This window comes from Vipera berus, assembly GCF_964194415.1.
Source record: "Vipera berus genome assembly, chromosome: 4".
NCBI lineage: Eukaryota > Metazoa > Chordata > Lepidosauria > Squamata > Viperidae > Vipera > Vipera berus.
In genome coordinates, this window is record NC_138206.1 from 24424038 (window position 1) to 24438457 (window position 14420).

At 37.4% G+C, this 14420-nt stretch overlaps 2 protein-coding genes across 2 annotated transcripts in view; one reads left to right on the forward strand and one right to left on the reverse strand.

Annotated features, from left to right (window-relative positions):
• MTUS2 (microtubule associated scaffold protein 2) overlaps positions 1 to 1442 on the forward strand; it is a gene marked incomplete at its 5' end in the record, with an annotated part of 205844 nt that extends 204402 nt beyond the window's left edge. Inside the window, one exon of the mRNA XM_081327497.1 lies at positions 1001 to 1442. Coding sequence (XP_081183623.1) covers positions 1001 to 1217 — 217 coding nt within the window. The 3' untranslated portion in view covers positions 1218 to 1442. The remainder of the gene's footprint in view (positions 1 to 1000) is intronic.
• Positions 1443 to 3748: 2306 nt separating this feature from the next.
• SLC7A1 (solute carrier family 7 member 1) overlaps positions 3749 to 14420 on the reverse strand; it is a 50708-nt gene continuing 40036 nt past the window's right edge. The window contains exon 12 of the mRNA XM_081326875.1: positions 3749 to 14360. Within this exon, the coding sequence (XP_081183001.1) occupies positions 14251 to 14360 (110 nt within the window). The 3' untranslated portion in view covers positions 3749 to 14250. The remainder of the gene's footprint in view (positions 14361 to 14420) is intronic.

Sequence of the window (14420 nt, forward strand, 5' to 3'; positions counted from 1 at the left end):
ACCATAGTAAAATTTCATAAATTCACTTCCCATTGAAATACTTTGCTGAAGTGGGGTTGTGGGCCTTTTGCTTATCTTTATGTACCCACATGAGGTAAAACATCATTGTCCATTGTTGCACCAATGTTAAGGGTGCTTTTCTAACCATGTTCTTGCTTCCTTGAGTCTTTGGCAGAACATTTCATCAACTTTTTCCTTTGAAGGAATAGAAGCAAAAAAAGTTGCAAAATAAGCAAGAGTTTAAAAAAAATAATGAATAGTCCTAGTTATGAAGCAAAATGCAGGTGAGCAGTTTGTTATAAGAAACAAACAGCTTCAAGAATCATGTATACCTTTATTGGGGCACAAACTTCCTTATTTATCAGCTAGACAACTGTAGCTGTGGTATTTGAAAGAGGTGTTTCAAAACCTATTTACTGGAGTACATCTAAGCTCTTCTCTTCATCTGCTTAACGCAGATGCATTTTTGCAAGGGTCAGTCACACAGCTCCTTTAAAAGCTTTTAAAAGCTGTTCCCAATTTTCTGTATCTGCATTGCCAGATCTGCCAGCATAAGTCAACATCTATAAGTTGATGTACATATTATTAGTGGCATTAACTTTTCTGGCTGTTAAGTGGTATGAAATTATGATGCTATGTTCTGCTGAGTCAAATAACTTAGTCATCTACCATAGCAATGTATATTCAGTTGGCAATGATTGTCTCAGACTAACCTACTATCTAAGGTCTTTATTAGTAGAACTAGGGGACTTATCCAGATACTTTTTCCACTGTTGTTTCTAAATGTATAGTATAAAATTGTTCAGGTATAATTTATATGTAGGCCTGTTGCTGGACTTCCCTATGCTTGAAAATGATTATAATGATTTTTCTTTTTATCAGTGGAGTAAAAAAAGCTCTTTAGGAAAAAATATTGTATTTGTTGAAGTCCTGGTCGATGATCAGAGTGTTCTTCCTATTTGTGATGTCGTGTTTGGTGTTATCTTGTCACCTTCTCCAGACAGTTATCTGAAGAAAATGCTAATCTCCAAGAATATGTTGAGAAGGAAAGCAAGGAAAAAAAGAGGCTGAGCAGGACAAATGAAGAGCTGATGTGGAAACTGCAGACCTCAGAACCCATGAGTCCTGTTAAACTATCTCCAACTTCTCCAACACGCATTTACCGCTCTTCATCAGGACCCCCAACTCCAGCTAAAGTCAGCACAGTACCAAGATGAAAGACCAATGCAGCTACTTAAAAAGACTTGGCCCAGAATATGGAAAAACGCAGTCCAAGCAAGTTGTTATGAACGGCAGTGAAAGATTTGTTGCTGGTCCCACCTATTCTCTACTTCCTTATGATTAGGCAATGTACATTTGTCATTTCAGCATCAGCAACTCAGAACTGGCATATGAGGTCAAAAAATAGCAATGTAGTCTGATGCATGGAAACATCTTCGGGGATTAGAGGCAAAAGCACTGGAAAACTCCTACTGTTACTTATCATTCATTCACTCTGAATGATTTCTTTTTCCACAATAATATTTCGGGTTAGTTGCAAATAGCTCTGCTTACATCTGTGGCTTTGGTGAAGTATGGATTGTATTAAAATGCAGGCACAAAATGTAAACACCCAGAAGGCCTACATACTGTATACAGCTCTGCACGTGCAACCGAAGCTGTTCTGAATTGCAATTTTTCATGAACTAATTCTGCAAAAAGTGCTGATATTTTCAAGACAGCAATTTTCTAAAACGTGCCTAAAAATTATTCTGAAAGGAATTGCTTTTGGGGGGGAGGGGTGGCTGGGGTCAAAGCTTCCCAGGAACATTTCTATCCAGACTAGAAAAAAGTTAGGAAAAAAGGAGAAGCATCTTCTAAATGACCACCGAGTGGTACATTCTCTAAAGCAGGACACCAGCGACTTTTGAATTCTTAAGTAGTTACTGACTTCAAAAATGAAAATTGATTTTCTAAACTCAATGCCTACCACGGTCACTCACCTTCCAGGCTCAGTATTAGATCTTGCAATTGTAGTCAGTCAGTTACTTTATTTATTTAGCTCATAAGACTGACTTGCTTTTTTTAAAGGTTTCTAAATTGTTAACAAGTTAATATATATAAAAACATGAACACAAATATTCCTTTCTCCCCCCACCTCCCAAACACCATAAAACCTTTCTTTGTACAGTGACCATCAAATTTTTGCTAAAATCCTAACTTACAGTCAAAATACTGATAAGCTCGGTTGAAAACATGAAGTAGTTTGGATGTTCTTTGACTGTATTTTGCTCTCTTTTGAATATAAAAAACCCTGCTCTGCTGACAGAGGCTGCTTCTCATTCAGAGATGACCTGAAGGCATGGTCATCCCAGGCAGCTGCTTTGTAGCACATTATTTAAAGAAGTGCCAGTGAAGCAATTTGCCAGCTGAGAAGATTGCCTTTGATCATTGATTATTCAATTATCTTGTGGTTGTATGCAGTATTGGCATATTGAGCAACTTTGTTAGGGATACCAGATACAGTTCTAAAAGCAGGAGCCTAAACTTGACCATTAACATTGTGCACTTCACTTACTCCATGTTCACGGGATTTTATCTCAGTTGATGGCCAACTCACTGGGTTCAGTATTTCTGCTTTTCTTAATTGCCATCTGAAGACTGGTACCCAAATATGTATTTAGTAGTAGCATTGAATGGGGTATTCCGGTTGTTCAAACGTAGACTGACTTCTTAAAGTGTATTGTGGGAGACAGGATAGTAATATATTTGGAGATATTCTTGATCTCATTGAAAGTATAAAAAGTATGCAGCCAATACCCCTTATTGTCTTTGGTGTGTTAGAAGGTGTTCTAGCATGTTGTCAGATATGTTAGACTAGACTGTGGAAGCATTGATCATAGCACTGGATGCTTGTGGAGCATAAATTGTCTAAGTTAGCCTTCCCCACTTAAAAGCCTCCAGATATATTGGACTGCAAGCTTACATGGCTCTTAACCTACTTTTTGGGAATTAAGGGATTTGTAGCCCAGAAATCTTACTAATGCTGTGTTGAGCAAGGCTGACTTAAGCAAATGGTAAGTCTTATTATTCAATTCCATGGGGCACTTTGATTCTCGATTAGTGGCTGTAGCTTAGTATATATTTTGCACAGCCATGACTAAGTCCATCAAATTAAGAACTGTTGAAAGGGTCACATTATGTGAGAAAGCAGGAATACATATAGTGAAAAACATTCTGTGACAAATACTTTGCTGAAATTTGCACAAACACTTAGTCCAGAAAGTCTGCTTAGTGTTTGGGAATTGCTGGTAAAGCCTAAACTGACCACCACAGATTTGTGGCCTAATTCCATTGTGTATAAAGTAGCAAGATTGATTTCCCCCCTTAGGAATTTATTTTTGTAGCTGCGTTGCATGATATTATATTAAGAACATCTTCTTAGGTTAGCTCATGTCATGTTTGTAACACAAACTGCAGAATTAGATTTTACATAAGGGCAAAATGAATTGAGAACAGGAAAATAGTGACGATGACTTACCAATGCAATTTTATCAACTTTTTATACATAAATGTTAAAGACAGAAAATTACCACAGTACGCTTGTCCACTTATTATGTTATCATTGTGAACAGTGTTGGCTCATCTAATGCATGTTACCATGTTGATATATTTGTTCTTCTATTGCTTATAAGTTATGTATCACTCTTTGCTGACAGGCTATGGAGCTAGTCATTGACAGGTGAGTGATTTGTCCATTGGCATCTCTGTTGAGGTTGTTTCATTTCCCCTCACACAATAATGCTTCCAGCTATGATGGGGATTTCAGCTGATGGTGGTTAGAGCCAGCCTACAAAAGCTCAATCCCAACTGTTATTTCTATGCATATGGCCGACTAGAAGATAATCATTACCCATGTATGCTATACTGATTATTTTCTGCATCCTTAACAGCAAAGCCAACTTTCTCCTTCTGCATCATAATTTGTTATTTTTAATTTCAAGCGGAAAATTATCATTTGCATGATGTTACATTGCTAAGCAATACCAAAACATAGAAGGCCCAATTCACCACTGCTATTGTGCCACCATCGCAAAGTACTTGTGAAACATGTTAAAGTCATTTTTGAGATGGCACGAAGAATTGATACAGAAGGCAACCATTTCAATGGAACTGCCAGATTGCTTTGGTTCACCTAATGTAACATTCTTGATGACTTTCGATGTGACCAGCTTCTCTGCAACTTATAAAACTATTGAAGATAGACAATGGGGATAGAACTAATAAATGATAATATTTGGGGATAGTCCACAATGGGGATAGTCCAACGGCCCAAAAACACTAGTTACAAGAGTTCTGTACAGTTAAAAGAAGCTTGTTTTGTGCAGCTTCCATCTCACAACATTTAAAGCATGGAGCAGGCTGAACTATGTTCTTCATAGTTGGGCACTTTAATCTCAGTGCCAGGTGTGCATCCCTTTTCCTAATTAGGTTTAACCACAATCAGCTTGTATGAAAGGAAGTACAGGAACTAGCTTGGAAAAGTAATTCCTTTGAGTCCTGCTTCTATCATTTCAAACTCAATGTTGGACAGAATTGCTCCAAGTGTATGGGGCAAAGGGAGTTGCGAAGTATTCTTTTGAATCTTATATTCTAGTAATTGCACCACTGGAAAGAAAAATGAGAGAACTCTGCCCAAAGTGGTACTGCTGGAAAGATTTAGGAAGTAAGAAATCAGTGTTGACAGAACTCTCCCAAAGATTGGCTATATTATACTATATTATGCTGATACATTAGATATGTCTCCCCCCCCCCGCCCCCAAGAAACACACACACACACCGGCAATAATTAATCTTTAAACTAGAAGCCTTGTCTTAGATTAAGAATATTTTAATGTAAGCTTGTGAAAAATATTGGAGATGGTTTTACAATTAGAAATGTGTAGTTTTGGTAAATATACTATTTGAAGATCCAAGTGGAAATAGGTCAGGAACAAGATGTGTGCTCATACTCTCCTACTACATTTAACACATTAAAGTAAAACAGTTGCCCTGAGAAGTTTTTAACAGATGGCCTTTGACACAATTTGCTGGCTGATTGTTTAGGGAGCAATGCAATGCTGGAAGCATAACACACTTGCCATTCTTTTCACTAAACTGTTCTGTCTTACCTCAAAACCAAGAATGCAATCTCATCAATCTCACTGTAATCCTTTTTTGGGACAAGTGTAGCAGTATTATAGTACATATCTCTTGAGCTTCAAACAAGATATGGCAGTTACAAAAAATTATGAGTTGTGTTTCCCTATATCCCCTCTTTTGTCTTTCCTGGAAGTCATCAAAATTCATTCTGGCCACCAAATTATCCCAGAAAAATCTTCCATAGGTTGCCTAAAGGTTCTTCGAAGTAATTCATGAAGGAAACAAGCAGGTAGAACAATAGTGAAATGATGGTTTGGCTACCTTAGAAAGAACTTTGGAGAGATTGCTGTAAGTCATATTTATCATCAATAAATCAGCCAGAAATGAACCCAAAGATATATTTTGGATTAAAGAACCCAAATCAGGTATTTTAGGGTCTGCGCTAATTGCATTTATGTCCCATGGACATATGGTAGACTTTCATGTAAAGTGTCTTCTGCCCACCCACCACCCCACCATTGTTGTAGGGGTTCGTGGTCTGATAATACATGACTGTTTGAATTAGAAGAAAAAGTTTGTATTATTTCAGTTACTGTGTAAAGGTGTGTGTAATATATTCCTGGTAATAAACACATGCTCCAGCATTACATTATGGCGTGCTTCTGTATTTCTTTCAGTAGCTTTACATCTACCAAACTTGTGCATTTGCTTTATAAAGACCAAATCAATCATCTAATACTGGTGAATAAAAGAAACCCTAAAGTGATTTCATTACAACTTTTATTTTTTAACTAATGCTTACTGGGTCGAAAATTCACATGCTTGCTGTCTTTTCAAAGACATTATTTATTTATTTTTATTTATTTTATTACATTTATATACCGCCCTTTCCCGAAGGACTCAGGGCGGTTTACAGGGTGATTAAAAAACCAAGATACAAAAGTTAAAAACAAATTTTTTTAAAAAAAATTACATTTGTCCCTGCATAAATAGAACCCCAGTTAAAATAAGATTGATCCTCAGCCTGGGCCAGAGAGCTCGAAGAGCCAGGTCTTCAGGCCCCGGCGGAATGAATGGAGGTCGGGGGCAGTCCTCAGCTCCACTGGCAGCTGGTTCCAAAGGGCAGGCGCCCCCACTGAGAGTAGCATGAGAACCCCATGTATAAAATCAATATATATATATCATAAACTGGGCTAAGAAGTATTTAGTCTGTAATGCCCTTCCCAGTAATCCTCACTGATCAGAAATGCTGTATTTTTGCTTTGTAGTTGGAATATAGTGCAGATTGCAAATACAACTGAAAATAATTTTGCAACATGTTATGCAGCAGTTGCCAATAAGGCGATTATGTCTATTTCCTTTCTTCTTTCCCATCACACATTTTACATTTGCTGTATTATTTCAATGGTATTCTACATTTTACAGTCCTCTTACCATTGACCGCTGCTATTTTGGGATTTTTGACGTCGTGTTCCAAAGGACATGACATTGCATTAAACTCAAGAGAGGAAGTCCCTCTTTCCTATTGTGCTATTTTCCCAGGGTCGGTGTGTACTTTTTTCTTTATTTGGGGCAGAAGTAAATAGTAAGAAGGGCTACTCTCTGCCACTCTCTCCCCATCTTCCTATCTTCTCCGAGTTCCTGCAGGAGGACCACTTACTTTTTCCAGATAAATCTGTTGCAGATAGCATTTGAAATCGAGACAACTATAATCTGTTGTTCTCCACAAAAGCCACCGAGAGGTGTAGCAATAGAAAAAGGAGGTAGAGGGCACATCCCATGCTAAGAAACCTATGTAATTAAATGGTTTAAAAATTATATTAAGACCACAGCAGTCTTAAGCAGAAGAGCTAGTGTTATAAAGAAATTGAAAACAAAAAGGCAAAATTCAGAAGTTGGATTCTTACACATAACAGCAATCACGTGCAACTTATTTGTTTAAACAGAAACATTTATTAGAACTGGCAAGACAAAACTAACATAATTTATTTGAATTTCAAGGAACAAATTAATGCTGTTCACCTATTTACAAACTGATCACTAAAGTAAAAAAGAAAAAAAAGAATCCTCTCTCTCCAAAGGGAGACATTTACAGCATCCCTCAACAGAGGTTTGCTATTGAAGCAGAGGCCTTGTTCTAAATGAACCTTCACATATAAAGTAAAAAACAAAGTTTTGTATTTGAAGGAAGGGAGAAGCCAAAATCTGAACAAACCCAGAAGCTTCACTGAAGAGGCAAAAGCTTCTGACAGGATCAAGGTTTAAGTAACTATATCCTGAACCCATTATATATTTTGAGAAAATCATTAGAAAAATAGAAGAAAAACTTATATACATTTTACTCAGTAAAAATACGGACTAATTATTTCATGGCTTCTTGCTTATCAAAAGGTGGGTATTCCCGAAGAAACCACCATATTATCCAACAGATTGTAACATACAATTCCAAAGAGTGCCACACTGATTCTTTGTACCCGTGGGAGCAGAAGTACGCTGAAAGGCACGACAGTCATTTTATCACCCTTCCAGCATTTGCAAAACGAAGCACGAGTGTGAAGATCCTTCGCCATCTAGAAAATTAATAAACTTGATAGGATTTTTCTTAGGATATGTGCTAAGAATGAGAAAATATACCCTGAGGAATTCTAGGTTTGATTTGAAAAAACAAAAACAGGCACGGTTTTTGTAGGTTTGGCCTCTGCTTCAGAAATAAGGAGCGTTACAGGATGTAATTATTCCTTATCATGAGTCTCTGTAACAATCAGAATTGTGCGAAACATTTGAAAGAGGTAATTCACAAAGTACATTACTATTGCAAAGAGAGAGAGAGAGAAATCTTTTCAAGGCTACTCTGCCTCAAAAGTGATCCTGGTTAACTTTACATGGATAGTCATAGCTCTCTGATGGTCCTTCTGTGTCATCTCTATACAGAAATGCAGATGAGCAGAGACAGCCTTCAAAACAGTCACACAAGCCTTTGGAAGGCTATGGCTGTGTTAATACTTGAAAGAAAGATTGTCTGCAAATCACCTCCCTCAAATGCCTTGCACAAATGTTTTACCAAATATTAAACATTTTTACAATGAGGAACTATCTACTATGAATTTATTATCAGACAGTTAAAACATGCTTCCCCAACCTGGTGCCCACTGGCCATATTATTTTAGTCCAATACATATAAAGGGTAGCAGACTGTGGAACACTGCAACAAGAGGTTGGGGGGGAGGGGGGAAACCTACTCATTATGTTTCCGTGTTAAGTTTTTCTAAAGCTCTCACACTTCCTTCAGTATCACAAGAAGGCACCAATGATATAATTTCAGTAGTATACAAAATTTAAATGTGTAACACATCCTATGTACACTTTCTCAAAAGCAAAGTTTACTGTTTTCAATAGTGCATTCAACATTCTTTCTTAAGAGGGTGTTTTAGGGCTGTAGCCTCAACCAACTAAAAAGTTCTTACACTTAAGATAAATATCAATAGAACTTCACTGTATTCCCTTCCTCTCTGAAAAAAAAAACCCTCTACAACATGCATATTTAACTCTACAACAGTCAAAGCTGCATGTATGAATTTAGAATTCATACCCAAACATAGCATCTGTACAACGTATGTCTGAATTTTGGTAAATGCAGAAGAGGTCCGTCACATAGCTTGGAAACTCCTTTTGTACAACTTAAATAAGATTGTTTCGTTTTGTTACCCTGTAAATACATCACATAATAAAATCAGAGATACATACTGAAAGGCAACCGAATGCAATCAGCAATTAAATGAGACAGCATCATATACACGAAGCACTTTGACCTTGCCTAATATGCCACTCATCTAGGGAAGCAGGCTTTAATGTACAAATTCCCTTATTAGAAGAGAAATCTAGTACATGTGGATGAGAGAGAACAAACAGTTCCTTCCACAACCATTTGCTTATGCTGTGCAGGCTCTGTATGAGAGTGACAAAAAGTGACGAGGAGCTATTTAACAGGAAAGTCAGACACATACATAATCTTTTCTCTCCTCTACCTCCCAATAAGATAATGGACTTACAAAGTTTCATATACACATTCAAGCTGTGGCATATAAAGGCTATTCAACCAGTCTGCAGTAGTGTTAAAACAATGAAGGTAATATGGAAACTGGTCCTACAAATTCTGTTAATATTTATATCTGAACTGGCTTCTGCTTAAGCCCTTGAAAACATATTGATTCCACTTATAGTCTGCTTCCTCCTATTGATAATTATCTATTCACTAACTGATAAAAACATATTTAATAAAGTATTTCTTTTAAAAAAATGGCCTAAAGAAAAGGAATTAAAAATCCTCACTTTATCAGACTATTCTATGATCCAGTGTTTGCAGCATGATTCCATTAAGTACAAGAGGATTAACAGAATTGATGAAAATAAAAATAGAAACCTGAAAATTGTTGTTTTTACTGACTAGGTTAAAATGTTTACTGCTTGCTGAACACTGATGAGACAACTCCCACTTGTCAACGCACTGGGTAAAAGTAGATATAGAGAAGGAAAGATGACAACCAAACATAAAAGGCAGAAAAAATGTACAAAATATATACAAAGTTAAATATTTCGAAGACAATTGTAAAATTTTAACAGTTGAAAATATTAACAAAATAAGACTGCAATACAAGAGTTCACAATACAAGATTTTCAAATGCGTATGAATTTATATATTTATATAAATGGCATTGTAAGAGAATAGCCATGTGAGTCTATAGCAGCAACAAAAAAGGTCTGGTAGCACTTTTTCTAACACATTTGAAAACTACCTTTTAATAAAATATTTTAGTTGAAAAAGGTACTACCAGATTAGTGATAATTGCTACTGGCTTTGGAAGGAACTGATGAACAAGCAATTTGTTGCTCTTGAAAAGCTGGAGTTGTAACAGGAATTAATTTGGAGATTAATCTGCATAAATTTGACTTAGTAAAACTGATTTTTATGGCCATGGTTTGATCAAGTAGAAATTATCAACTTTGTTGTGCATGTTTATCCCATGCATTAAGGAAGCAACACTTATTCCCAATTAGATATCCTCTAGGTATGGAGAATTAAAAATCTCAGAATACTATGATAATTTTGGGACTTGTAATTCAAATACATTTGAAGAATATGTTATCAAGTCACTTTTTTCTCTACTTCTGCATGCACTGAGTTTGCAAATTTGGCTTTAGGCTAATAAAAACCTAATAAGATTTTAAAGCAAGCAATTCCTGAAAGTAGTAGTGACTTCCTTAGATTCAAAAGCACAATTATTGATAATCCCTTCTTATGAAGAAAAAACTGTACATTTTCTTTGAGGGAGCCGTGTGATTTTAGAAACACTATAGAATAGGATTTTATATAAAGCGTCCAGCAGCTATACAAAACGATCCTAATATTAAAATAATAATAATAATAATAATAATAATAGTTACTCATATATTTACAAAGATGAGCTCAAATAAATGGCAGTCTATTCTTTACTCTAGCAAACGTACAGCAGCAACATTTAGGTTTTCACCATTAGACCTCAAGCTTTTGTATGTTTCTCCATTCAGGTTTTACTACTGGAAGCAAGGAGGCTCCCTGTTTTGGGGGGTGGTATATTTACTGGTCTAGGGTTGCTCCCTGCCTTAGTCTCTGAATACCATCAGGAGCTATAAACATCTCCATAGAGACAAAAGCAACTAGTAATAATGAGAATATCCCACAAGAAGCTCTCTGAAAATCTTTCTCCCAGAAAACTTTTCCCAACATCTCCTGTTGCTGAATCTGAAGTGAGAGGAAAAGCAAAACTCATGCAAGTCTTGGATATGCATCAACCTAACTCAGAATTACAGTATGTCTCTCATCCCGATGTCATTCGGAAGTAGTGGACTTCAGCTCCCCAAATTCCCTGCACCATGGGAAGTGACAGTTGAAGGTGAGACTTGACAGCCATTATCCTAGGAGACTGCTTTCGTTTAATATGTGATCTTTTCCACTAGTGATGAATGTGTGAAAAACTGTTTTAAAGGTTCCTTCGCGTGTGACAGAATTTTCTTCCAAAATCATTTCCATAAATGCCACACCTGAAAAGGAACAGCTTTTTACTGCATGCATCATACAGAAACCAAATGTGATATTCAGCGTTTAGGGCTTTTTCTAATAGTATTTTCCCTAGTACAGGTAGTCCTTAACTTGCAATCGTTCGTTTAATGATGGCTCAAATTAACAGCCACACTGGAAAAAGTAATTTATGACTTGCCCTCTGAGTTACAATTGTTGCACCCGCCCCACAGTCATCCGATCATGATTTGGGCACTTGGCAACTGGATCACAATTATGACAGTTCCAGCATTCTGTGGTCACATGATCACAATTTGCAACCTTCCCAACCAGCTTCCTACAAGTAAAGTCATTAGGGGAAGCCAAATTTCCTTAATGACTGCATAATTCACTTAACAACCAGGGTAAAAAATGGTTATAAAACCGGATCCAGTCACATGCTGACTTGTTTAATGACTGCATCACTTGGTGGCTGAAATTCCAGTCCCAACCGTGGTCATTAAGTCAAGCCTACCTGTAAGTTTATAACTGAATTAGACTAAACACTGCAATCCAACCACACTAAATTATATCTAAGTAAAAGGTTGAAATCAGCATGGATGATACGAAATGGGACCATCCAGAAGAGATTTCTGCAAAGGACTTTTGCCATGTATGAAACAATCCATAAAGGAAGGCTGATTCAGCTAAAAATGAAGAGCTCAAAACAAGCTCCATCTCACTCCTCACAGACTCTAAAACAAGGACACATGACGTAATGGGATTCCATCCAGAAGAACTCGAAAACAAGTTCTAGGTATTTTCAAGTCACCTACACATTTTATCTGAAAGGAACATTTTCTAGCCAACTCTAAGGGCCTTCCAAATCACCATGAGCAGCCTGGTCAATTTATCTGAGTTGTGCATTTCTCAATTATTCAATGCTGAGGCTCTTTAAAAAGAACACCCTCTTAATTGCAATTGTAGCCTTCACAGACTTTTGTGATGGCAAATGGAAGTTGCTGAAGTACCAAATAAATACAATAAACTGTCTTGTATCACGTTATGGGTCCAGCTGGGTCAACACTGTCTGCAGAAGCTCTGTCTAACCTTCCAGACAGGTAGAAGTAACCCCTAAAATTCTCAGCAATCACCACGGTGACAGGAAAACCTTGAGTCAAAATTCACATCAAATAACATTATCCCTAGGGTGCAACCTGGACAAAACATAGGGAGTGCCATAAATAAATAACCCCCCTTCTAAATTTCTGCACACAAAATAAGCACAATCCTGCTACAAAATGATTTCCCTTTCTTCTAAGTGCTATTTTTCCCCCCATATAAGCTTGCTCAAATACAACACATCATGGGGCTAGACCAGGGGTAGGCAGCCTTGGCTCTTTTATGACTCGTGGACTTCAACTCCCAGAATTCCTGAGCTATGCTGGCTCAGGAATTCTGGGAGTTAAAGTCCACGAGTCATAAAAGAGCCAAGGTTGCCTACCCCTGGGCTAGACATAAATACCACGAACAAGTAATAATAAATTCAAGCCTCTGAGGTTAACAGTGTAAAAGAAAAAAGTACAACTACACTATTTACTAGAATATCAAAACCGCAAGCGTCAATATTATTTTATGGGTGTACAGACTTTTACCGTCCCTTTGGAAAAACCACGTTTTTAGAAGATGATTCTCCCTCTGCATAGATACTTCTATGATTTCCCCTGTCCCATCTATGCCTAACAGAGGAAATAACACAGTTTTAATTTTAAATCTGATGGCCTATTTGGAAAAGTCAGCCCTAACGGCATAAGGTGAGAAACTTGCATTCTATAGTCCCAAACATTACAGGCAAAACCTAAGACTAGCTCCTACTCTGCACTAGAAAAGCTGTATTTGTCACAACCTTCCTTCAATAAAATATAATTTTAAATATATTATTTCAAACATAACAGTAAAGACAATGGGGGAGTTTGACCCAAGAACCCTGTGTTCAATTCCATCTTTGAGGGGGTCCATGGTGCTCTGCTTGCTTGTTTTCTTGCAGATGTTTCATTTCCCAAACTAGGTAACATAGACTAGACTAGCAGTGATGATATTACCTAGTTTGGGCAATGAAACGTCTGCAAGAAAACAAGCAAGCTCAGAGAGCACCAAGGACCCCTCACATCAACCCTGAGCTACAAATATTCTCCTTTAGTAATTCCACCTTTATTACAGGAAACTCTTGCCTTTTCTCAGCTACAGGGTATATCAGTGACCTACATCGCAATATTATGTTGAAATACAAGGATGGGAAAGGCTGCCTTTGACCAGGACTGTCTGATCTGAAATGTAAACATCCCAACCAAGCAATTTTGCCTTTCATTTGGCAGATCTGCATACCTGTAAGTCATAATTTTTTACACAGCAGCTCTATCATAAGCAACAGACTCTGCTTCCTATCTAAACAGCTGTTTGAAGCATAGGAGAGGAATTCAGCTACAGGTTGCACAGAAGCCTCCGAGGATTGCAGGAAGCCTGGTTTGTCCACATTTGCTAAAGGAAATTGCCGTTAACGTTGGATGCCAAAACTCAGGCATCACCCCCTCTTTAAATATGTTAAGCACAATGTTTAAGTAGCACCACTCCCTCTCTTTTCATTCCAGTCTTGGGGTGTGGATAGAGTTTATAAACATGTAAGAGGGTTTATGTGTGGTTTGGTTTGGGTTTGCTTTAGTTTAGTTCTGGTGCTGCAATACAAGTGAATATTGGAGAAACAGTATAGAGTGTGCTCAATTCCAGTAGCCAGGAATTAATTCACAAGTCTGAGAATCTTATTCTCACAGTAACATTGGAAGTATACTAGCACCTTCTATTCAAAGAGTAAAGAAGAAAAACAGCTGTCAGCAAGAAGTAACAGTATTGTTGGAAGCGTGTCAGAGGCTAGGTATTTTTTTCCCCTTGTGATCCCTCCCAGCTGCATCCCCATGTTAAAGGGGACATGAGAGCCCACCTGATACTCCACCAAAAAAAAAAAGTTCTTTCAGAATCTGGGAGAGAAGTACCCTGCTGTGCAGTAATAGCTCTCAATACCTTCCTGAACAAGAAGGATGTCATTTACAAGTGTCCATATTGTTATCTGTACTTCTTTCTTGATCCGTTGGTGCTGAATAAGATGCCTCTACGCTGTGCCATATGCCATAGCCAAAATATATAACCAGGCCTGGAGGAAAGAGGAAAATGGAGTAGCATTAGGAAACGTGTGGTAGCACATAGGATGTAT